The sequence below is a fragment of the Cyanistes caeruleus genome, chromosome 10, assembly GCF_971803275.1.
Source record: "Cyanistes caeruleus chromosome 10, bCyaCae1.hap1.1, whole genome shotgun sequence".
Lineage (NCBI taxonomy): Eukaryota > Metazoa > Chordata > Aves > Passeriformes > Paridae > Cyanistes > Cyanistes caeruleus.
In genome coordinates, this window is record NC_141710.1 from 19,500,466 (window position 1) to 19,527,545 (window position 27,080).

The following is a 27,080-nucleotide window of genomic DNA, read 5'->3' on the forward strand; positions in this document are numbered from 1 at the left end:
TGGCCCAAGTGAGAAATCTGGAACCTGACAGAGCATCTTCCCAAAGTTCCAGAAGTTAGAAATAGGAGGCTTAGTAGGATTCAGTACATCTGAGAGAGAAGAGCTTTTCTTGGATGTGTGGTGTGAAGGGCACAAGAACATTTAGTAACATTTTATGATCAATTGTAAGCATTCAAATTATGCAGAAACACGAAGTTCCAGAAGATCACCCTAACAACGTCCTCCTGGAACTCATGAAATCCCAGTGGCAATGTCTTTCACAATCAAACATTAGCAATGCTTTTACTTCCTGATTCAATGCTTCCTATTTCCTGCTTTTATTTTTAGTACTCAAAAAACCCCTAAATTATTACACTGAATGAAGAGATCTAATGTTAGACACTAGGCAGATGTTGTGTGGGTAGGAGGCTCACCACCCTCCAGTAAGAATAAAAATCGGTTTTTGCTAAGAATAATTATGTCTTCAAGACAATATTTATTTCTCAGAAGCCTTATTAACCAGTTCTTCAATATCCATGATAAGATAGATAAAATACTGCAAATTTTATCAGCAAGAATGCATCACTGACCCAAACCACAGCCGTTTGATTGTCCAGTGATCATGATGTTTTTTCCCCAAAAAAGACAAAACTGAGTGCCACACTACTAATATCTGCTGACACAAAACAAGTTTTGATACTTATTCCAGATATTCCATAGGAAGATTTTTAGTTGGTCAGTGGATTTCAGCCACTCAGAAGATCAGTGGTTAAACATTACCGTGAATGCAACAGGTCATTTAATTCTCTGGGAAGAACAGAGAACTCAGTGACATCTATCCTTAGATAATACATATTTTCAGTAACTAGATGCTTCAAACAGAAGCAATTTATTGGTGTCTAAACCAATTTTTCACATTTTCTCATATCCCATTGATCCTGTTAACTCCCAGGCTGTCTTTCTTCCATTGACTTCCAACAATCCTCAGACAGTTCCAAGGCACTGAGGAGCCTCAGAGAATCCGCAAGGACAGAGCTCACAGAAACAAGATGTACTCATGCAGTGTGAATGAATGCTAAAGAAGCTGTGTGATTTTGATACCATAAGGCAAGTTTACATAAGGAATTTTCCCCTTCTGGATGCACTGTGTGATGTTTAGGACATCAAAGCAATAGGATTTGTGAGGCCAGACAGAAATTTTTGGAGCAGAGTAATGTATCCAAACTGATGAGGACGTCATCAGTTTCACTAGCATTAGTGCAATAACAAAGATGCTCTTCCATGAAATTAAGTAGCTAAATATTCATATTATTCAATAAAACAACTCAAGCAATCAATTGAACATCAAATGCATTTTGTCTTGTAAAACACTGAGTCATTAACCTTAACAATTTCACCATGCTCTCACTACCAAATTCAACTCAATTAGCGTCCAAATGAACAGATGGACTAATGAATTAATGAATTATTGGTGAGTACTACACTAACCCCTGACTGAACTGAGAAATTAGAAAACACTAATTTATGCTGGAGACAGAAAAAACACACTGGTCAGGAAAAAATCAGTCTGTATAAAGATGAGCCCAGCTATCATAAAGACAGCCTAATCTCTGAGTCAGAAAGGCACCTGTGGTTTGGACCCACAGGTAGTCCCAAGGCAACCTGCTGGAGACTCCTGGAATTATTCCTTGTTACTCACTGGCATCACTGCTTGTCCACAAACACAAATGAAACCTCTCTCTTCACCCTGACACAACCAACTCCCACTGCTACACCTTGTTGTCCATTAGGTTCTACTACACAGTTAATAAACTCTCTTAGCAGCAAGTGCAACAGCATCAAACTCTCCAGAGGCAGCTCAGGGAATCCTGGGTTCCCAAGACACCCTCCTGAGGCTGATACACATTTGCTCCTTTGCAAAGACTTTCTGGTATACTAAGCACACTGGTACTTTGATTCTTTCCTACAGGCATGGAACATCTCCAGTAACTCCCCATGGGCAACTACCAGCTGTGTTATTGCCTGAAAAAAAATTAACAAGTACCAGGGAGAAAAGAGAAGTAAAACAGGGAAGGAGGGGAGCCATGAAGAGCTGTATTTTCAGATGGAAAAGCTACTGACTCACAGATCATCACAGCAACACACAACTATTATGCAAACTCCCTCCTAGTCTAGATGCAATTGGTACTGGGTGACACTTAATCAAGGAGGACATAAATAATAACATAAGATAAACAGCAGAACATTTACCAGAAGGGCCTGGTCAGCTGTAAATAATCCAAGCAGTCAGGCAGAAATCTCAAGACATGGCTGTACTAACTCTTTCCTGGCTGGAAAGGGACTGAAGGACACACCAGAAGTAAAGGAGAAAATAATCTGGATATGGAGCAACAATGAGATTAATGCTGTGATTCAGGATGGTGAGATAACTGCATTAAAAATACAGAGCTCCAGAACTTCAGAACATAAAAGTGGATTGACTTTAAGCACTGGAACTGTTTGAGAAGTGATTACATCACTGCTACAAAACCAGCTCTCAATAAAGAATACCAGAGCTCAGATCACTCAGGTTTGCTCTCAGTGTGCACACACAGGTACAAGGTTGTATTTGTGGAGATGAAACCATACCACAGAATTTGTTTCTTTCCACAAAGCCACGCTGACTACACATATAGAGATGCATTTAAAAACTAAATGTGTTTGGGGTTCAGACACCAGTTTCCTGCTCACTTTAGAACAGACACGAGGGAGATGCACTGAAGAGCACTCCAAGCTGCCTGAGCCCTCCCTCTACACCAACACAAGCACATGAAAGAGACAAAAGCAGCTCACAATATGAGAGCTATTTTTTTGAAAACCAGACCTTAAGTTCTCTCCATCAAGGACAGTTCCTCTGTTTCTTTTCTCGTAACAAAGGAATCTTGGAAAGCTTTGGAGTTCTTTGGAGAGAAGTGCATGATGTGTCAGTCTAAGCATGTAAATACTGAAATCAAGGCACTGTGTTAGTTTCCCCAAAGAATGATAAAAAGGAAGAAAAGAGGGCAGGATAGGGTGGAGGGAGGATGCAGAGGCTGGTGGTAAAAACAACTGAGAAGCCACATTCACTGAAGAGTTAAGATTTAGTGCCCTCTGTTTTACACCAGTGTGGGCGAAAATCACTTTTAAGGGCTCTAATGAAAGTTGAAAGTTACCTTCAGAAAGTTATGCATATTTCAATAGAAATAAAAATCATTATGCATTCTCTCTAAAGAGGATACAATCTCAAACTGTCAAAATTCTAAACTCTTCTACATATATTACATACAAATGCCTTCTATAAAGAAACCTCTTTTCATTTTTCTTCTAAATTAGCTTAGTGGTCCATGGTATTACACTACCTAGGTGTAGCCTGTGAATAATGTGACAGGTAATTTTTATACTTCTTGCCTGTACTTAAGTTTGAGTGAAGATACGGAAAACAACTTTTATGATCTAGGTGTAAAAGTAAATGTTCTGTGAGTCCTGCATACCCAAACGTGGACATCTACTATGAAATGTTTCATGATGATTATGTGTCCATCAGTAAGAAAAAAAAATAAAAATAAAAGTAAGTTTGTTGTTTTTTTTTTCCAATAATATAAATGTGCAGCTATTCTTTTTCCCCAAAAAAGTGATAATGCTAATGTTGATGGAACCTACCACGTTATCACAGAGGGGATTTAAGATTTTGTGTTATCAGATGGGAATCATTCTGTAACAGGATGCACTGAGAAGGATGAATAATATGCAGATAACATGGGAAATCATCCAACTGTAATTTTAAAAAATGGATTCCTCATGAAACTCTTGACTGCAATGACACACAAATGGATGGTAACAGTCAATTAATTTCCATCTTGAAAGAAGTTCAAAATACACCTGTACCAGCTGAAGTTTGCTAGTGATGGAACTCAAAATGCCAAACACTTCAATGAAATTGGAATTACAATGCTGAAGAAAAAATCAGATCTCTGACTGAAACCATGGAAAATCCAGTTTATATTTTCTCTACTACCCAAACATTGGGCAGCTCTTTTACTCAGCCTCTGTGATTACTTGTGCTCCAGGACTTCAGCAGTGATGCTATAAACTGTGCTATGAAAGAAGTCATCAAAATAAATTAACTTGGAACTAGGGGCTTGCACCTTTTCCCTTCAGGGGGAAAGCTCAGTACTACCCAAACTTTTAAAAAATCTTTTAAAAACTACTTTTCCCTGTCCCCAGTCATAAAAGAAAAAAGACCATCAGAATGTTGAGCCTAGCAGAGCTCCATCAAGAGGAAAATTAAACACAGAAAATTACAGAGGTGATGATTATACAAAAAGAGAAACAATGCAAATCTTAATGAAATAAGGGAGAGAAGTATGAGGAACAAGGTGAGCTCTAAGTGACAGGGCAGTGTTTTCTATTAGACAGTTGTATATCATGTGTAATTTACTATTACACATATGTATATCCATTTAAAATGAGAACTGTCATGAATCCAAATAGAAACTGAGTGCACATCCCTGAGGTCAAACACCACCACACCCAGTGTTTTCAGAGTTATTCCTAATTTACAATCAGGTAACCAAGAGCTGAGATTCAGCCATGTAAGTAAGATTATTTTGTTTACAAAGTTAAAACACCACAGGTGAGGAATTTATATCTGAGACACCAAGCAGAGTTGTGATGAGCAGGCACTTGAGTCTGTTTCATGCATGTATTTTCTATCATTATGGAGGACATGGATGTGTTATACCTGTTGCACCATTTGTGGGCTTGAAAATACACTGTTATACAAACATAATATTTTTAGGAGCACAGAAATAGTCCACACATGGGAAAAAAAAAAATCAGAATGTACTCCCTTGTTCCATGTTATTTCTGATGTACCAATGCTCATATAATCGAGTTATTTGACCAATATCCAGCTTTTATGCAGCAAAGAGGGTGACTAAGACAAGTCTTTGATTTAACAGCTTAGTTTATGTTCCTCTTCCTTGTTGCTGTAAAGCTGAGTATGTTTCTAACACCACTCTCTGCTGAGGTGAGGACTAATAGATTAATCATGGCTTTAGACTAATCATCACAGCAGAGAAACTGGATTGAAATCAACATTTGGGTATTTCTCTGGAGACTATGTAGTCACTTGGATGCACATTATTCATTACCTTGAATGGCATAAGACCTCCTGAAAGCAAAATAATCAGCAACATTAGGAAAATCTGATCAGCTTGTCACCTAATACATTACAAATCAGGATTTGGCCCTCATGTGGAGGAGAAGAAGGCTCTCTTCAGCAACTGCAAGAAAATCCTTTGAAACTGGGGCAATGTGATGCTTTTTTCCCACTTGAGAAATTCTTCCAAGTTTACTTTGAGACTAAAATTCTGCATGTTTTCTGCTGGTGAATAAATGAGCTGCATTTGACCCAGTGCACCTTTAGAGCAGTGGCTGAATTCTCAGAATGCACTTTTCTGGCTCCGAGACCCGACCAGGGGCATTTGCCAGGCAGATTTAACCTCCCCGAAGCTGTGGTTCACTGTATTATGTAATTCCAAGCCAGACAGTTTTACTTACTCTTCTGGCCTGAATGTTTCTTCTCACAACTTTTATTTCCCTGTATTTACTCCTCAGGTTCCTGTCAATGAAAGGGTTTTAAAACCTTCTCTCTGCAGACTGGCATCGCTCCAACTGTGCAAGAAATGCATTTCTAAAGCTGACCTGGAGAAAGAATACAAGCACAGGTCTTGGGCTTTTTATCTCTAAACCAGTTTGGTTTTTTTTCAGCAGTGGAACAGCATCAGTTTTACCTGACACTGCATGCTGGCTGACAGGTGAGTAAAATAAACAACTGATGTATATTCCAAAGGAAGAGCAATTCCTGAGTAGGTCACAGCAGTGGAAGAGAGAGAACAGGGAACTGACCTGGCAAAATGATAACCTGAAAAAGCACATCAAAACAGTCCATTTGTGATGCTGTTTGCCCAAATCTTGTTTTGCAATGAGGCTGGCGTGCAGTTAAAAAAGCTGGATGGAAACAAACAAGGAAAAAAATCCCTCCCTGCAAACCAAAAGATTTTTATCAGCCCCTAACCTGCCTAACAGAAATTCCTACAATGTTTACTAATGTGGCTGTCAACAGAGTAATTTGTCTGCCTTACAATATCTGTCAATAAAGCGAATCCACAATAAACAATGGCAATAAACAGTAAAGGATAAACAGATTGCTTGTTTGATAGAACATAGGAGAGACAATGAGCTTATCTTCTGGAGGCCTGTCAACAACCTGTACAATAAATAACAAAGATATAGCAAATAATCCAAATTTAATCGTTCTGTGTAACTTCACTTTTAGGGAAAAATTCCATCCTCTTGCCAAGAGAAATTTACACATTTTGCCAAGCAGATTTATTTCTCACATAAAACAGATCTCATGGGGTCAAGGTCTCCTACAGTCTGAGAAGTGCAGTACATCTACTGCAGATTACACTTACCAAGTTTATTTCTAGGAAACGATTTTTTAAGAAAGACAAAAGCTGAATTTTTAACAAAGGACCAAATTTAGAGTGTCATGTTTAAGCAAATATAGAAATATTGTCTTTTATGATTTTAATTACATTGATGAGTCATCCTGAGAGACAAAAATGCACATTTGCAAGGTTAACTGAACATGAAGAATAACTTTGGATTAAAGTAGACAATAGCCAAGGGAACCTTCAGTGTTCATATTATAAATGTTGCTGGGAAATACTGTTTTGATGTACTGAACTTTGCAGATTCTTTCTCATGCTCTATAGATTGGATATACACAGATCTTATATGAAAACTATGTGGAACAGCTGCTAAGTGACAACAAAAAATTCCTCTGGACCACAAACCTTCCATAAACATTGCACTCACACATCTTCTGCCTTCAGATTTTCCTTACAGCCTTTACCTTGTGTTTAATCTGAAGTAGAAAACTTTGTCTAATAGGTGCCATGATGTTTAGAAACAGAAGTCTCCTTATTTGTATAAATTCTTGACTTAATCCATTTTAATCTACACAACAACACGGCAGCAAGGCTCCCTATTTGGCACATCCCTGCTTTGTTTTGCATATGTGGAACAGAAGCAAATTAGCATGCAGTGTCAGGAAACATTCCAGCTCAACCCAGCCTCAGCTTTGCTCCTCAGCTTGGAAAGATGTGTACACAGGAGATGAGCACAGTGAAAAGAAAGAAGAGAAATGGGGAGAATGCAGAGCATCATTACATTCGCATGAGAACACAAACCTCTTCTCTTGCCTATTGTTTCTTTGAACACCTAATGCCAGGCTTCCTGCTCCTCAGCTGACCAGCTGAGGGTGAGTTTGAGATGTCCAGCTGCAAAAAAACTACAGTAGAAAATGTGGACAAAAAACAAACCCTCCTAACAATTTATTTGTGTCCAATTCCGGCCAGAACTCCAAACAGCAGAAAATGCCTCCTCCTTCCACCTACCTTGTAGAGGATGACTTAAAAAAAAAACCGTGGTGTCTGGAAGACTACAACCAAGAATACAGATCTTTACCAACAATGTTTATCCTGGAGAACCTTATTTTTCTCATGGTATGAAAATGGATATAAAGTTAATTTTGAATATTGTCACGTCCTACTGTGCAATAAAAAAACACACATCAATACCTGTTTCCTCTATGTTGAAAACAGTCTGGAAAGTTGGGTTAGATAACATGTAGCCTATGAAACTATCAGCAATATTAATATTTTTAACATAAAATCCTACAATGTGTATCTGTTTCTTTGAATACCATATCCCTACATAACCAGTTACTTAGAACTTCTGTGGTAATCCTCCTAAAACCAAAAAAAATGCATTTAGAGGAGATAAATTTCCACTACAACAGGATATAATCTGAGAAAACATATTGCTATCTTCCTGCCATTTTCAGTTTGTCCATTTTTAGTCATAGCTACCTCTGATGCTTTGATGTCCTCATAGGAAAACTGCGTGGCAGGTACTCCGAGGTGGTTGATGAAATAATCTGAATCTCCCTGTATCTGCACAGAACTCACATTGGATCCTGGACATCTAGCCTTTTCCACACAGTTGAAGCTCTGGCTCTGAAAAAAAAACAAACACAAATCAAAGCTCTACTTCATTGTTTGCAGTCAGACACTTGAAGACTTGTAGCAATATCTCATTTAAACAGCATTCTGTGGGTTGAAGCATCTTTAACATGGCAGAGAATGAAGTTTTGATGAAACATGGCTGAGTTTTTCAGAGGACAAGGAAATTCTTATCTAACTGAGATGGCAGGAGAGGCAAGAGAAGAATTAAGGCACATGGAATGTCTCATGCTGGCCAGAAGATTAGAAGGCATCATAGTGCCTTTTGGAAGATTTTGAGATCTTTAATAGCTCCTAAAAAATCAGGTTTTTATTCAGTTAATAGCATGCTCTGCCACAACAAAAAGCTGAATGAGATTATCATAATCAATCTATGAATATATCTGTGAAATGGTGGCAACGTAAAGAATTTCCCACAATTGCAAAGCAGGGCTTCAGAAAAAAACATAATTTTAAAGATATGTAATACACATTTTCTGTGTAAGTAATACACATTTTCTGTGTAATACACATTTTCTGTGTAGGTTTCTTAAAACAATTCTAGTCAATGAAATCTTTGTATTTCTTTCACGTAAGTATTTAATGGTGAAATCTTAGCAACAGAACTGCAATAAATATGGAAACTGGAAATCGAGCCCAGACTGAGTGCTACATACTTGTGCAGCTTTTAAATCTATCAGGTAATTAAACACTTAATAAACAGTAGGCGTGAAGGCTTTCAACATCTATTATAGCAAATAAGCTACTTAGGTTTCTTTTCAAGAATATTAGGAAGTTGAAGTACTGGAGATTATTTGCATTTAGCTAACAGTTTATATATTATAACAAAACTTCCTCACCTCTACCTACAAAATTACAGGCTTTCTAAAAGAATAGCCTAAGACTGGTTCTACTTTAATATAAAAACACAGCAAATTCTGTATATTAAAGTCTACGAGGTTATCAGGAAAATGCTGGACAGAGACAAATCTTAGTATTTTCCCATTTCAAAATTAGCATAATTGTTGCTTCACAGTTTCATTTCAGTGGTATGAAGAATGCAATTGTACATAACACAGTTTAAATAAAGGCTGCAGAGTCTCACAGAACACTATTTTAAAATACCTACAATAAATAGCTTCCATTTCATAAGTGATTTTGAAATGTGGTTGTATTACTCCTTTTTTTCTAATCTGTTAAGCATTTCTGCTCCTTTCATTCTTACAAACATTCACAGTTTTTCAAGGTCTGTCCAAAAAGTTTTAACAAAACCAGCAGAAACCCAAACAACAAATTAATTGGAGAAGGTAATAATAACCTCTCTTGTATCTCCCACAGTCTCTCCCACTCAAACCCACTGCACAGAACAGAATTAAAGCCATGGTTATGATTTTGTGCATGTATCTCTGTACAAGATCCAGGAAATATAAGAATTTAAGGACCACCCAGTGTTCTGAACTGCAGCACAGATCAAACTCTCATCTCATACTGCCCACCACAGTTGGTCAAGTTTCATAAATGATGAGTAATCTGTTCTTCCTTTAATGTTCAAAGGCTCGCTGAATGATGTGAAATTGTGAAATACAGCTTTTGACACTTAATTCTGAATATCCACAATCCCAATTTCTACCAGCCTACCAGGAGCTGAAGAGATGTCCTCCTACAGCAACCATGACATTTAGTTTTTCTTATGCATGAAAGTTTATATATGAAATGTTTACAGCTTTGGTTAAGAGAACTATAAAATACGGTGGTTTGGGGGTTTTTAACACCACCCTTGACGGTATAGGATTAATATTTTTATGACAGCAATGTTCAATTCAACAGTACAGCATTCTAGGAGTTTAACTGCTTTATTCCACTTGCACTGTTCTGACCCACAAGCCCAACAATAAATATTTAACCCAGCACCAATATGGGAGAATGCTTTACATGCAAGATGCTGCACTCTTCCAATCTGTTTTTATTGTCATGCAGACTCCACAACACCAGCATTCTTCAACTCCTTGGTAACAACTGCAAAGTTCATATGGTGTGTTTTGCATTCATTAAACAAATGTTTCCCCAGATTAATGGACTTAAATGTTCTATAATTAATATAAATAATAAAATTAATTTAAAAAAACCTTTAAAAATATATCTAGAATAAACTATTAGCAAAGCACAACAAACTCCCTGTTGCAGAGTAGCAAAACTACATTTCTTTAGCTGGTTGGCCTTAGAGGAAAAACACAGACTGGCTTTATTTAGAGCTCTCAGCTGCTCAGGCTGGGCTCCACTGTGTCAGTCAAGCCCTTCCTTCAGGCTGGAGGCAAACCAAGCCACTGGTGAGCCAGGAACTAAGGAGGGCTTTGTGGCACTGCAAGGATTTACATGCTATCCATAATTGAATAATCTTATTTCTCTGGAGCTCCTTTTGGGTTTTAGCACCATCTTACAGGTTTATGTTACAAATTCGAGAAAATGAAGAGTACCATATGGCCAATCAACTACATTTAATTTGAGTTAATGTCCTAAAATAGTTCTGACACCTGAAATATAATCAAGTGGTATTTCTTTGCAGATCTTATTAGTTAGTTCTGGTTACTACTTTTCGTTACTTGACTCCAGCTTCACTTAAAACATTACCACCTTTTGAAAATGGATTAAGACATCTAAGGAGCTTTCACAGAGCAAGTAAAGAATGAACAGTTATTCTTACAGTTTGTCAGTGATCCCAGCTTCAGCAACAAGGAATCTTATTCTTCACGAATAATCTATTTCTGAGCTGAATCACCACCTGTGTCAGGGACTGGTGCAATTAAGGACCTGACGTATAAGAGACCATCCAGATGAAGTGAAATTGTCTAAAGAATGAGCTACAGGATTTACTTAATTCATCACAGACCTTGTAAAAATGTAGAAAGCAAGAGATTAGCATCTTTATTACTGTAAATATGTAAATCAACAACAACAAGTAGCGAAGGCCAGAGAAGCAGCACAGCAAAGGACTCACAGGTCTGTGTCTCTCATCTGTAAACATCTGCCACACTCTGCAAAAAGAGGCAGAAGGCTTGATGGTTCTTAGAAAAACATTAATAGATGACTGCCAAAGGCTGTTGAAAAAAATACCCAATATGGAGTTCCTAGGAACTGCATTAATTCCATGGCAAGCATACTTCTCTGTTTTCTCCCAGCTGACTATCAGGTTTGGCTATAAACATCCTGTTCTGCTCTGTCTTTATTGATTGATTATACATATTGCTATTAAAGCAATTCAGCTCTTCACAAAATTATTAAGGACATTTAATATGATTGACCTCAAAGTGCTTTTCAAACCAGCTAAAGGTAAGCAAGGTACAGAACATTTTTGCCCAATACCATAGAGGAAAACAACTACATAAAAATTAAATGCACAGCATTTCCCCAATTTTGAGCCTTATTAAACTGAGATGATTCAAGTATATGCACAAAAATAATTCTAAATTATATTCACTCATTCTTTCTCTGTGTAAGAAAAGAAAATCTAAATGTACTGCTGATAATTAATATGCTATAGATGGAGAGTAGTTGTGGTTTAAATAGCCTGAATGTTACACACCACTAATGTGATGTATTTGCCTATTTATACAATGCAATCATTTGATTACCTGATTAAAACTACACCAAGAAATCTTATGAGGCAGAGTGACTAGACCTTGCTGCATTTAATTAATGCTATATTAAGATTAAAATAATTAATTAAAAAAAATAATAAAATGCTGGTTCCTTAGTTTCTTAGCAATTTTTCCTCCTGCTTATACGTATTTTCATTTAAACACGTATGAAACCTTACTGAAAATATCTAAAATCTTAACATAATTTAATGGCCTTTAAGGGCAACATGAAGACTCTGGTGAAATTCTGTAGCACTGCAAAATCAGCCACAGAAAAGACAAATTTAAATCTCAGAAACTGCCCCTAGTTTGGGTTCCTCAGGACTACCACAGTAAAGTGAGAGATGTTCCTTGCACACACACGTATTCCATTGAGAGGAACTGGTCACCAGGGGAAAACAACTCCCTCAAGAATTGTGTTTATTGAAAGTCATCAGGGACAAGGAATTCAGCATCATCTGAATCCCTCTGATCCTCTTGGACAGGTGATTCTCAAACAGATCACTACAACCCCAGGGATCACCATCAGACTCTCCAAATTTCCCCACCACCAAAGTACTCTGTGTTTTCGTGCACAAAAACCACAACTGCAGATTCCAAGAGTAAACAGTTCTTTTAGGCTGTGCAGGAAGGTAGAACTGCATTTTCAGAAGAAAAAAACCTCCCTTTTAGATAAACCTCACAGCTTTAAAATAATTGTTCTCTCTAAAAGCCTGCAGGTGTTCTCCATGAAAGAGAAGGCCTTTTTCAGCTAGAGGGGAAGAAGAAACTGAAAATGGTAACAAACACAATATTTCAAAAGGTTAGGTCAAACCAAGATTAGCCAAGACCCAGTTATGACATTGTATTCAGATTTCTACTGAACCAAAGAAACATCAGTGACACAAGCTGCCAAAAATAAAACTACAGTTCTACCTTTCAAAATCGCATGAAGAAATTTTTGCATTTCAATGGTGACTTCCTAAAAAAATATAAATTGGAAATTACAATACCAGTGGTTATAAAAGAAAGCATGGAAAAATATCTATGCTTGGAACAAAATATTTAAATATATTGTAATATGTTGTACTCTATTTCAAACTGGAGTTATTTTTTATTTAGTTTACAACTAGAAAGCATAAGACAAACTTAATCCTGTAATTCTTGTTCAAGGCTTTTGTTTCTGTTAAGCAGTATTTGCATATTTTTAAACATTTTTCTTATTTAAAAAAAAACAAAACATGACTGTTAGTCTTTATAATAAATGGTACCTCACAGGACTAAATCACATTTTAGATGCAAAATTTACATCAAACTGGTTGGAAATACAAAAGCAAGGTAGTAAAAATTATATAGTGTAAATTTAATTTTCTATCCTGCACTTTTTCTACATTTAGCTTTATCTACTGACAGTCTTTCTCTGATTCCTGATGCTTGGTACATGATTCTGAATTACATTTATCCTTCCTACACCCAAATTGAGGTCCCATGCCTCATTGAGTCTGATGTACCTGTTGCCAGCATTCAGTACAAACTGCTAGGAATTATAATGACTTTTTAAAGGAAGGTAAAATCAAGCAGGTATGTTCCCATTTGATAAGAAAATTTCAGAGCAATCAAATAATTAAAGCTAAAATTACAAGGCATGAATTATATAAGTGACGAGACTGCAATGGGAATGACATCAGCAGTTCCAAGTACCTCAGTACCTTAAAAATATGGAGTTATAAAGTTTAAAAAAAATAACTGAGCAACTGTTGCACACACCTTTGGCAGCTGTGTTTCTCCAAAGCATCCACTTACCCCAGAAAATACTGCATTAGAACTACTTCCATATTTTTTCATCAGCACAGGTAAAAGCAAACTCTCCAACACTTTGGGTAAAGTGACTTTAAAGACTGAACTTCCATGACCACAGGCTCAGCCTCACTATTCAGTGAGATACATTTATTGATGGTAAATTCCAGGAAACTACTTAAAATCGTATTCCATTACAGTGGACAACCCAGAAAATTCCACAGTAAGAGGGAACTTGTCCCCACACCCAATACTCAAAATTTAGATGTTTTTTTCCTTCAGAGCTTATGCTTTTGATCTAGTTTTGAATATAAATGAATTTGAGCATACAAAGGTTGCTTTTGTAATTGAAGGATGCAGTCAACCTGTTATTTTATAATGTTAAAAAGTAGAATTCTCCTGGACTTAATGGTGCTCAAGCTTTTTCTTGCTTTTATTCAGTAGCATGAACACTGGTCAGTGTTACTTGTCACATATATACTGAGACACTGTGAAACCTAGGTGCAATAAAATGCAATTTAATTTGGTTTTGTATAAAATACTAATAATCTGGGACTTAATATGAACTGCATGATTTCCCAAATGTTTTGTGCCGTGGTTTGTTGCTAATATAAAAGCACTGCTTAAGTGGGTAAAAGGATTTGACAACAAATCCTCATTTTCAAAAGGCTGGTATTTTGTACTCTAAACCGTGGCTTGTAATGCATTTTAAATGCCTGAAGGCATTCTCATTCTGTAATATGTAGAGTCAGAAAGACTGTGAACCCATTTGGGTGTAGTCTAACTTCATGATGATCAGGTTCTGCTATGCTACTCCTTTTTGGGACTCATCATTCAAACCATCCAAATGGATATTAAATAATCCATGCCAGTGAGGTTACAGTCCTGCTTCTCCATACCCCACAGGATCAAAAAGAAGATACTACTGATCACTCTGAAGGGGGCAGACAGGTACATTCGCTCTATTCTTTGAAGATTTCTCTTTCAGGACCTCCTAAATATCCCAGACAGGTCAGTCATGGGGAGGTTGGGTATCACATGCAATGCAGCATCATTTTGCTCACATACGTCATATATGTCTCCAATATATCAGCACAAAGAGAAAAAACTGGGAGAGAAAGCTTCCACAATATACTTTCCAGTAAAAGTGAATTAAGGCTCACCTGGTAAAGCAAACCATGAAAGTGAGTTTATAGGGTTTTTAATGTCCAACCCCCTCAGGATGCACAGCACACACCGGCAGGAGCCGTGGCTCTCACTCAGGGAACCAAATGGTTCAAACCACCCCACAACTCCAGCCCTCTTCTGGAAGACAACACAAACTCAAACCACACCACACACAGAGCAAAATAAGTTTGTATGGCAGCAGCCAGTGCTAGAAACTTGGCCCACAGTTGGGTGTAAGGTACTACAGCTTGTAACTGCTCTAACTTACACTTCCCCCAGTACCAGCATTCCCATGTCACGCTTTCTGAGCTACAAAGGACTCAGGCACTTCTACCAGAAATGTTTGCTAGCACTGCTTCCCAAACAACACCACTTGCCAACGTGCTAATCAGCTCAGCAAACATCCTCATGAGCTTCATCCTACAGCTGACCCAGCAAAGCAGAGGCATCAGCTCTGCAGAGCTCAGCTGTGCTGAGATCTTCAATCTGCTGCTCATGAACACAATATAAACTCACCTGTTTCACTAGGGAAAAATAAAGGAAAATAATTTATCCTTGTCCTACAAGTGAACATGTTACATGTCTCATACTTCCTGTTGCTCCAGACACATCCCAATATCCAGTACTGTATCAGCTCTTTTAGGGGATCTGAGAATCCTATGGAATCATCCTGCACACAGGGGTAGGACAGACCCCAACACCACATTATCCAGGTAAGAGGGGACCCAGATATAAACAACCATGGATTGCCAGTGCAACACTCAGGTTTTTTCAGGTGGGGGAGAAACTTGCCATCAAAACCTCTGACTTTATTACTGTAATCAAAGACTGAATTTTGTAACAGACACAAAGGAAGAAACTTTTTTCTGGCATAGAACACTGAAAATCTTTGGAAGAACCCTCTAAAAGAGTAAACTATAGCAAATGTTCCCTCATGGCACCAGCCTGGAACAAGGCCAAGCAGATTTACTGCTGACAAAGCTTTACCTTGCCCTGAAACCTGAGGTCTGACACTGAAACTTTTTAATAGCAACTATGCATGGACAAATCACCCCCTCCAAGCCACACAAAACCTGGTCTTCAGTCCTTGAAATGGAAAGTCACTCCCACCACTCCATACAGACCATGAAAGTCAACACACCACCATCATATTTTTCATATAAAAATCCTCTTCTGGACTTCAATGGGAATTGAGCAAATGGTATAATAACAGGATTTGCACTTAAAATATCAAGTATCTGTAGAAATTGAATTTTTCAGGAAGATAATCATAAAGCAGATTTATTAAAGTGTGTCAGCACCACAAATGCAGGTCCCCAGGCTCCACTGCAAGATAAATTAAATGATCCAAAAGATGTCAAATGATTTTATTTTTATAGCAGTGGGGTACTGTAATACTCTTTTCCTGACTGGATTCTTCCAACTTTTATCTGCTTAAACCACAAGAAAACATCCTTGGTATTGCCTCTGTACAGGAAAACGACAGTGAGGAGAGGAGAAGGGAAAAACCAAGAGAAGGCAAAGCCAGATGGTCAAATGACTTTTTCTTTCTGGTTTCCATAGAAGTTCACTTGAACTTGGTTTCAAGAACTATGAAATGTTAGGGCTTGGGAGAAGAACTTCAACTACTTGAATAAAATGTGTTTTTAACCAGGATCTGGTTCAACATTCTGTTTTAACATGAATCTGATCTAATCCAAGGAACTTTGAAGTGATTTTCAATGAAACACACAATAGCCAGCTATTACCCAAAATTCATCATGCACCTAAATTATGTGTTTCTTTGTGCTCTGAAAATAAAGATTATTATCTGAGATAGTTCCAAAACCTAAGTATAGCATTGAACAGGGATATTGTAATTTCTATGTACTGTCAAGTACCAGAAAACTAAAAACACATTTAAATTTTATTAATAAAATGTGGAGTTTTATTAATAATGTTACAAGGATATGCCATTGCTTTTTTGCAGTAAGCAAGCAAATCACAGAAAGGCTGATAATGTATTTTATTTCAGAACTGATTAGCAGAGTTCTACAATACAGACAACTGGTAGCTTCTAATTACTGCACAATATAATCTAAGAAAAATATCTATAGCATTATATTTCAGGTTTCATCCTCCAAATTCCGATATTTAAAAGTTAATTATGATGCAATAAAATTGAACTTTCTGAAACAATACACACACAGTCTGTAAGGGAGAAATGTTTGCACTGCACAAATTGAGAAAACAAATTGACAAATCCAGTAAAATGCATTCTAAAGCTATTTACTCTGGTAAGGAAGACTAATGAATTCTACATATATATATTTCTGAGAATACTAAATAATACGGCATCTACATGAATTTTCAAGGGTGCAGATTCTAGTCAGCAGTGTGGAAAAAATTTACTTCACAAGCCAATATATTTTAATGGACTAAAGCTATTGAATCCCATAAACATGAGCTCATTTTTTCCTCAATATTAAATCTTTCTCTGTGCACTCCACCTGCCACAGTTTGTATCTCTGGCCTCGCTGCTGAAATTGTGTATGCAAATAATTCTATGGAGAGGAATAGTTCCCCTAAGCTCACAACTTTTATTCATAGGTACAAAATCAAGTGTGCATTTGCACAAACACACACATTTTCAAATTAAAAACAGCCTGGAAGCTCCAGACCACGATTTTCATTGTCCTGCTTGTTTCATTGTCCATGGAATTTATATAAGAAATCACGTGCAAGTACTCAGATGTATTTAATAACATTATTTCTGCCACAACTGAGAGTTGTGCATGTGAAGCCAAATTTATATTTGTCTACTTTATCCTTTTCTCTAAAAAAGGGAATATTCTTATATTGAATATAAGATAATAAGATCAGTTGTTTTCATGTGAGTGGCAAATTTCTATCCAATAAATAATGAAGGTGTTGACTAGCACTGAATTTAGTGCTTTTCCCTGAAAAATGTTGGTAGAAAAATCTCCATTCCAAGCTGGCTCTCCACTGACATGTAACACCTCTGAAAATTGATCAGTTTGTGTAAACTGGAAATCCATGATTAATAATTATCCTAAACCACTGATTTTATAGTGGTTTCCAGGGTATTGCTAAAGATGTTACATAGAAGTCTGTGCTTCTATCTCTACAAAATAAACATGGAATTCCTTCAAATGCTTAAAAATTGTTTTCATGACACAGAGATGTGATCTGTGGAAAAAAAATCGGACTGGCATTAATTACCCTCCTTCTAAATCTCATTTAAATCAATCATCACTTCATTTATTCTTGAGTTATTATCAATTTTAATCAATCTACAGTTACAGAGGTCATTGCAATTCTCCTTTGTAATGTTGATTTAATGTTATCTCTATTTTAGCTTCTGGAACACCCTTGCCCACCACATTTCAGAGCCCATACCTTATTTTAGCAAAGATACCCTGGATATCATTTTGGACACCCCGGGCTCTGTTGCCTTATGGCATCTTGAGACTTCACAGCACAATTAATTCAAGCTTTTTCCTCATTTCCCTGACAGGATGCCACAGGTCCTTAATAACTTCCATCTACAGATTTTGTGCATACTTAAAAATTTAATATTTATGTTGCAAAACAGAGAAAATTACCTATATTGTCTTCTCCAATTTTTATTATATCCTATTAGTTAATCTGAAAAATGTCAGTTATATGGTAAAAACTAATCCAAAATCCACTTCCCTTGCTTGTCTGAGACACATCAGTTAATTTCAAACACCAAATTTCATATTAACTATGAGGAAGACGTAGCAATCCTCTCAAGCTGATATTCAGTGCACAAAGTGTGTAATTTTCTTTTATGTATAATGATAGCTTTTGTCCAGAATGTAAAAAGGTGACTGCAAAGAATAAAGATCACCCATGGAAGAAAGGGAAAACAAACATTGCTGTTTAACAGTGCTGACTTCAATAAATGATAAAAATCATTCCAAATTATTCTGGTAGATGCACTGTGATAGAAGCCAAGCACAGATAATCTAAGTTTTATGATCTTGTGGACTGGAAGCTGAAACACATCAGAGAAACTTATTTTACAGTAGAGAGAGGAGTTGGATCAAATGACTGCTTGAAACCCTTGTAAATTTTGTTTTTGTGTCATCAAAGGTGCTTTACATACTCATTTGTATGTACATTCCACCTCATCACACCTCCTGTTTGGCATCCATGAAACAAAATTCTCATTTCCTTTATTTAAAAAAAAAACAACAACAAAACCAACCAAAAACCTAAACAAACCCAAACCAAGCAAAATGCACATTTGTTTCATTTATAACAATGATCCATTCATTAATTTACAGGGAGAAAACGATCTGATGTGATTTTTTTTTTTTTCTTTGCCCCTCCCCAAATCTCCAGAGCCCCAAAGAAATATTTATTCCAATATAATCAATTCCAAAGCCCCCTGGGATTCTGAGCATTCAGTTCCATTTTAGCTGCACAGGCAACTAAAGTTTCACAAGTTTACTTGAACATATATTGTAAATAAGATTTGTGATACTTTTGTGGTGTTTGGAGTTAATTACATATTTTGATTGACAGCTGCAAATAACTACTGCTAATTGTTTCAAATAACAATCTAATCACTACACAAAGCTTGATAAGCAGGCCAAATGCAACAGACAAAAGGCAAGAAATAAAATACAGCATAAAAGAGAACTTTTTTAAAAGTAATGAATTTAAAAGCAAACATGATCTGTAATTAGCATGAAAGACAAAAATTAAAAAAAAATCATACTGTTACAGAGTTGATGTGCTCTACCTACCATGTCAGCCTATACCATAGAACATTATGTACTCTTCATAATTTACTATTTGCTAGACTATGGATTTATGTTTCTGAGTTAAAATGACCTTAAGCATCATTCCCTTCATCCTCATCCCAACTTAAAATAAATAAAATAAAAAACCAAAGTATTTCTGTTTTAATTTATATTGCCCAGTAGCCTAAATTCCAACTTTTCTACTGAATTTCAACCTCAATTTTTCATTTTTTTTTTAATAAAAGCAGGACATAGAAACTTTCTAAATTTACAGGATTTAAAAAAAACTATACTGGTCACTTGTCCATTTTATGAGAGAAACTTTAAAACTAAAAGCTAACTAAATAAAAGCTTTTGAGTATGACTGAGATTTCAGATATTTATTAAATAATTATCAGGAGTAGAAAATGTGAATGAACTAAGGGTAACTTTTCCACAAATATTTGGACATATTTTATGGATTTCAAATTGCAGAATTAGTGGGTAATTTTGAATCTTTTAGTTAGCCAGAACTGCAGAAACTGAAATCTTTTCCTTGCCTGTCACAGACACTGGTAATGTGTGAAACATCAGGAAGAGCACCTACATCTCTAACCTCACAAACCCACGAGCTGCTCATTAATCTTAATACTAAATATTGTTTTCCTCTTCCATTTGGACACAGATCACAACAGTTTCCTAGGAGTGCTCAAAAGACTATGGAAAAAATTAATAGCAATAAATTAGAGCTGCATGTGCAGCTTTTTGAAAACATAACAATGAAAATTAAAAGTGATCATTCTTCTGTTAAAATAAAAGAATGAAGATGTTGAAACTGAGAGGAAGCCAGTTCCCAATTAGATTTTTTTAGGGGATGTTTGTTTTTAGAAGTCTCCCTTCTATTGCTGAATTACCTGTTGAAGGTAGAACATGGAGCCTTTTTTTAAGTAATTATACAATAATTATCTAATCAAGACAAGGATGAGGTGTTACCAAGCAGAGAATTCAGCAGCTCTGCTAAACCTCTTTGGAAAGAAAACTTAAAGCATTTGAAGTGTTAAAATAGAAGGCAACAAAACAGGTTTTGAAATCTGTTTCAATGCTCTGTCAGGAGACAAAGGTTGGAGCTGTGTGACCTTTAGCTGCTGAAATAAAGCTTTTTGCAGAACCTCCAAGAAAACTATTTCTTGCATTTTGGCTTTTCCTGACATCTGAGATTATCTGCTGTAAAATGTTCTCTGTTCCATCCAGTGAAGTCCCATTCTGTGTGCACTTCAAGACAGGAGTAATACTATGGAATTGTGGCTCTGATTCAATAAATAAAAATGCACCTCAACTACATTACTAATTAAAATATCAAGAATAATTTGGAAAATACAGGTATTTTTCACATGTATTCAACTGGCTTGAAATTGCTTTTGAAATTTCACATTCCCTGTTTATGGTGCCCCAGAAATCTCCCTTCTGGCTATATTTAGTCTTTTTTTCCCACTAGAAACGACACCATCACCAGAATCTGCTGGTGGTAAAGAGATGAAGAATGAACAAACCAGGCAAACCTGAGAGCAGTTCAAGTTTATATTTGTGATTATTCAAACTGTCACAGTTTTAAATGGATTTGGAATGATTTTCCTCATACCTGGTTTCAAAGAACTCATCAAAGGAATTCTATCTTCTTGCCAATAAATACACCTAAGTTTTTTTTCCTTTTGATGACTGACATTAACCAGGTCAGGTGTTTGGGGCTTTCTTTTTTTTTCCTTCCCAAATTTGAGTATTTCCTATATAGATATACCTAAACAAGAGACACAGAAGTTCAATGAACAGCCTTAAAGCAATCAAGCTTTTGTTTTCACATGTAAGAGCTGTTACTGCTACAACACTGAAATTAAAGGGGGAAAATTTATGCAACAAAAAGATGCCAATCACCATAATTTTGAGTTGATTTCTAAACCTGAAGCTTAGAGGACATGCCAGAGTCCTCAAAGCATGACAAAGGTCCATGCTGAAAAAGAACTTCCAGCCTCAAAACCAACTCAGCATGAGCAGGAATTCCAGACTCTTGACTGCACCACTGGGGCTCAGGTCAACATTTTCACCTCAGTTACTGGCTTACTATTCCACAGAGGTACTTTAAATCTTCCTGGGAAAAACAGCTTTAAACTACACAAACCAGAACAAAAAAACCCAAAGAAACAACAAAAAACCCTCATCCAAACCAAAACCTCCCCCCAAAGCTCAAACACCTTCCCAGGTTTCTACAGATCTGCAGTTCTTCCCACTCCTCTGACTTCTGTGACCTGCTCAGTGCTCTATGAAATAGCTCACGATTTTACAACATAAAAGAGAGGTGCATCATTTAAAAATGAACATCCTCATGCTTGTCCAAAGAGCAATCAATCCCAGCTGCAAGGCAGGCTGAGACAGAGGGAGCACAAGTGTGTCAAAGAGCACCTGAAACCTTCTCCTTCCGAGGATATGAGGTTCAGCAGGCTCAGAAAGGCCATACTGATACTTTTGGCAAGGTTAAATATATATGGCATTACTGAAAATAGGTTACCCTTTTATTTATAGCAAACAAATGGTCTGCTCTTCCCTACCCAGACGCTTTTTATTTTTTTTTTTTTTTCCAACAAGAATGTGCAAACTAAAGAGTAAATTTTGCTGCACAAGATTTTGATTCTTTTTCTGTGACATGCAGAACTAAAGCCCGTGGCTGCAGCTGTTGTGGACCAAACACCATTACACAGACTTAACTCTCATTTCAGTTTATACTAATTTCTTATCAATTCTGATTTAAAGGTGCTTGCTTTCTTTCTGGTTCTTTGGCCTAATTTTTGCACATGCATTTATTTTCCTGCTTATGTAGTACAGCTTATAGCTATTGAGTCGATTTCATTTCATTCAGCAAACAGTTAATAATGATGAGGAAAACATCAAGAGAAACTTTTCAATGATTTCCATTTATGTAGGAACTTTAAAATACCCAGAGCTCTCAATCTATCTTCTTTTGTAAGAACTAAAAGTTTACTTTTAAACTCTCTACATGAAAGGTTTTTCTATTGCTAAGAAAACATCTCTCTATTATCATGAAAAAGTCAGATCTGAAGGGAAATAATCAAGATGAAATTAAACAAAGGAATATTTAGACAGAAGTGAAGTTAGTTTTTCTAATACTCTAGTCTGGCTAAAGTGTCTGGAAGGGAAAAACAAATCCATTATATGGTACAGCTCATTAGATGAGACATTATTAACCAGACTGTCCAACAAAAACCTTGGACCCCATTTTTGCAGCAGGAAAAGAATTACTTCCCTACTCCACTACTGCACTTAAAGGTAATGAAATGTTCAGTTTAACTCAGTTTCATTCACAGTGGCTGTCAAAGTAGATATTTACATTTCAAAACAAGAAAACCTGTCTGAAAATATACATCATTTATGCCTCTATTAGAAACCTATGTAAATACAGGGAAGGACATGGAAGCAGAAAGCTTGAGTCATCAGGAACAAAGGAATTGTACCAGGTCTCCAACAATTGGGAAAACTGGTTCATTATTACATTATGTCTTGCTAATAAACTCTTTTCTCCATGTTTAACAGCAATAGTATTTTCATAGCATCAAAATATATGAGCAGGTTAAATTACTCACTGTCTGAATCAGTATTTATGTATTAAAATCATTCAATTTGGAAGAAGAGAGAAAAAAAGATATTTAACAGCAGAAAAAGCAGCCTTTTATCAAAAAAAGAAAAGTGCTTAGAAGATGCAAAAAACCCCTCCTGCAAATCAAATCCACCATTAAATGAAACTTTTCACATTGGAGAAGCAGCATCTTAATTAATTTAATAGAGCTGGCAATGAAGTATTGCCAATTACATTAACAGCATCATTCTAACGTAGTTAGGAATTCCTGAGATAGAAGTTCAGAGCATAAACTTGTGATTCTCAAGAGATTTTCTTTTGTACTCAACACAAATATAAAAAGTAACACCAGCAATCAGATCTAACACTAGAAGTGATAATAGGTAAAGACTGAAAGCTCATGGGGAAGCAACAGTCTTCTGTTATAAGGCACAGAACAAGCAATTCAAATAATCATGGGTTTTTTTCTTGTTTACAGCTACTGATATGTGACACCAGGAGATCCACTATTAATGCTGACAGTATCAAAAAAAATGAGAAACACACAGAAGCTGGAAGAAGAGAATCAATGCTGACATTAATGTAAGATTTTTTTGTTTTTAAATCAAGAAATAATGATAGCAACATCTATGCAGAAGTTTATCTCTGGTTTTACTTCATAAAGAAAAAAGAGCTTTCTGTCAATAATACCACCTTTAAATGTAGAGATGTTTTATGCCTTTTACTCCATTAGTGGAAACAAATACTGATAAATAGCATGGAACAATACTTGGCACAGTCATTTTTAATGATCAACTCGTTCATCAATAGCTTTAAATCACTCTTTTCCTTGGGAGGCAGGAGCAGTAAGTCTTGTTGGGCTCAGCAGTAACAGCAGACCTGCAGTCTGATGGTCACACAATCAGTTAAAAGACAACAGCAATAAATTTATGTTTCATAATAACTTTTTTTTTTTCTTTGTGACATGTCCATTACAGAAAAAATCATTAATGGCCTTATTTACAGAGAACGAGTCCCAGCCTCGAACAAACCCAATTTACCAATGACACTCTGCCAACAAATGGTGATTCACCAACTGAGCAAGAGAATTAACCATCATTTTCTGTACAAAATAACAGTAGACAAAAATATAACTTGGCAGTACTTCCCTCTTGTTAATGTGGACACTAATTAGTTATATAAAAAAGATTTGAATTAAATATGTCAAGGTCTCAGAACTGTTTGAGTTCCTCTTTGCTTAATTAATCCAAATATTTAAACTAGCTTCTTCGTGTAATTTGGTGTTTCAACCAGAATCCCACAGACAGGCATATAAAATTATTATTTGCAGACTGCTTATGTAGCTCCCTTTTGAAACCTGCAACTAATATGAAGATATAATCCCTTTATAAAAAACATTCTTTAAGAAGCGTGGTCTCTGTTAATTAGCCAAGCACTTATTCTATTCTCTGATTTCCAGACCTCACATAGCAGACAAGTTATTAACTTTACTGATTCCTCTTTTCCTTGTTGAGTTTAGAATATTCATTTCAGCTAAAACTTCTTCCTTACTTTTCCCAGAAATTAAGGGGAAAAAAATATTGTGGAAGCTGCAGTGATTAGGAACTGTTCAAAATTTTATTTTTGGAAAAACAAACCAGCACAGAAAGCAAACACTGCTGTATGCATTGGCCCATCTTAGTTTTTTATTTCCCCATAGTTCTCTTTAAATTATGTTCCTTGCAGCATCCACAGAGAGCTCTGCACTTAGTGTGATTATTACTTGAGTTCCTTTCATGGGACAAACTACAGTTTTTCATTGTTATCCCCAGAATCCTGACACTTATACTCTGTAGGTTTTTCTAACATTTATTAATTTTCCCTAGGAATACATTCTCTCTCTCTTTCACACAACTTCAGCACTACAGTGGGCACTGAACAAAACCCAAAAACTGGTGAGGTTTCAGTCTCCCTTACCTCCAAACAATGTTACAACACTGTTTAGCAGCAGAAGGAAAAATAATACCTGACAGTTTCTTTTGTTGTGGTCTAAAAATGGAATTGAATTATCATTTCAAGCATTGTATCCAAAGGCTCAGTGCAGGATCTTCCACGTATTCACAAATTATGGTAAACTTCTATCTAACTAAATAAGACAGGCTAATCTAACTTTCATTCTAAAATGGACTGATATTAATTCAAAATGCCTGTTTCACCTTCTTTTCTGTTCCAACCTATACTCAGAGCTCACACAAATTAAAATTATTGTTTTCTCTCAGAATTTTTAAGCTTTTCTTTGCAACCTGCACCTGGTAGCAAGAATTTCATGTGAACAGACTCACAGTTTCTTCAAGATGAGATGAGCTCCAAAAATTCACATTTCACCCCATTTGCACTGTCATAACTTACAGGTAATCTGTAATTACATTGTGTTCCTGGCTAGTACTGGAAGAAATATCAATATTCTTTATAAGCAGATCCTTCTTCCAGAGGAAATCTTCTGGACACATGGCAAATTGTGAGCACCCATGGGAACAAAGGGGGATCTGTGCTGGGCTGTTCCATCACTGTCAGTACAACTGACATGAATTCAGAAATCTAGCCAGCATTTGGAAGCAATTATTCCTATAAATCTTTTTAATGTCACAAACTGTATGACAGTTATATTAATTACAAATAGTAAGATCCTACAGAAGGGAAAGCCATACAGATGAAATGCTCACAACAGGAATTTCATCCTTTACTTTTTAAATGGGGCTTTAGGATAAACATGCAGAGGGGATGCACTCTCAAAATTAAAGAATCAGAAGTGAGATGGAAGGTGTTTGCTGGGACTTAAAAAAACAACAAAATAACAAAACATTCTAGTCAAGTTTTATTAATTAACAGGTGCAAGGCAAGGCTGTTAAAGGGGTTCTTTCCACACTGCTGAGGAGAACACAACTGCTGTTACTAGAATTACAAAATATTACCTAACACCACAGAAATAAAGCAGAAGTTTGCTTCCTTTTCAAAACAGAGGGCATGAATGGAATGCTCATAGTAATGTGGCATTTATTAGGATGAAAGAATCGAGACCTAATAAAGTGATAAATAGATAATAAAAAGACTGCTGCAAAGCTCCAGACAATTTAGTTTTCAGATCACTGCCATGGATTGTGTTGTGGAGTCAAAGCAATAAAGGGAGGAAAAACCAAATAGCTCCAGGACCTAATAACTTACTCCCTTAAATGGCAAATACGTGTTTTAATGGAGATAGAACTACCAACACCACTAGGTTAGAAAAAGGCTAGCAACTTTTCAGAATGGCATTCTTGCAAATACAACAGCTAAAACTGATAATAGAATTTGAACTGACATATCCATAACACCTGGAGAGTCACATATATAACATTATAAATAACTTTCCAGAAGTGGAAGCTTTTTTTCTTTCTCTGAAACAATGTTGCATCACATTTTTCATAATACTTACACAGACTAAATCAGATTCTTTCCATGAGGAAATTATCACTTAAACACTGAACAGGAGAAGTGGTTAAGACACTGCTAAGAAGCAATTTACTGATATCATTTTACTAACTTAGTTGAACAATTGCCAAGCCTGATCAGTTTTAAACTGCATTTAATCCAAGATGCAGCTTTGAGGAGTGTTTATTACCAAATGCTTCAGAGGCAAGTCAAAGAAACATCAGAATAAGTACTCATTTGGCAAACTTACAGGAAAAAAAAACATCTAAAAAGCATAATTTATGAAAGTGAAATTGAACTCCATTTCATGCATATCACTTCAAACTGTTTTTGTCATTAAGAATGTGCCTTACACTATTTTCCATTGATGTAAAGTATTGATAAATTCAGAAACCTCAGGTTTTATAATATGCAATAGGGTCATTAGTTTAAGGCCTCACACCCATGGAATATTCTGACTCCAGATGAGCTGCACAGGCATTGCTGAGCACCCAACCTGACACACTCACTGCAGACAGTATTTATTATGGCAGGAGGAACACTCCTCCTGCGTGGCATGTTACATCTGGGAAATACACAGGTTTAAATG

General features: G+C 36.3%; 1 protein-coding gene across 5 annotated transcripts in view; it reads right to left on the reverse strand.

Moving 5' to 3' along the window:
- The window catches only part of NAALADL2 (N-acetylated alpha-linked acidic dipeptidase like 2), a 406,977-nt gene that overhangs the window by 62,413 nt on the left and 317,484 nt on the right, over positions 1-27,080 (reverse strand). For all 5 annotated transcript variants that reach the window (XM_086844332.1, XM_086844333.1, XM_086844335.1 and 2 more), the window contains one exon: positions 7,938-8,084. In XM_086844332.1, the coding sequence (XP_086700458.1) occupies positions 7,938-8,084 (147 nt within the window). The remainder of the gene's footprint in view (positions 1-7,937; positions 8,085-27,080) is intronic.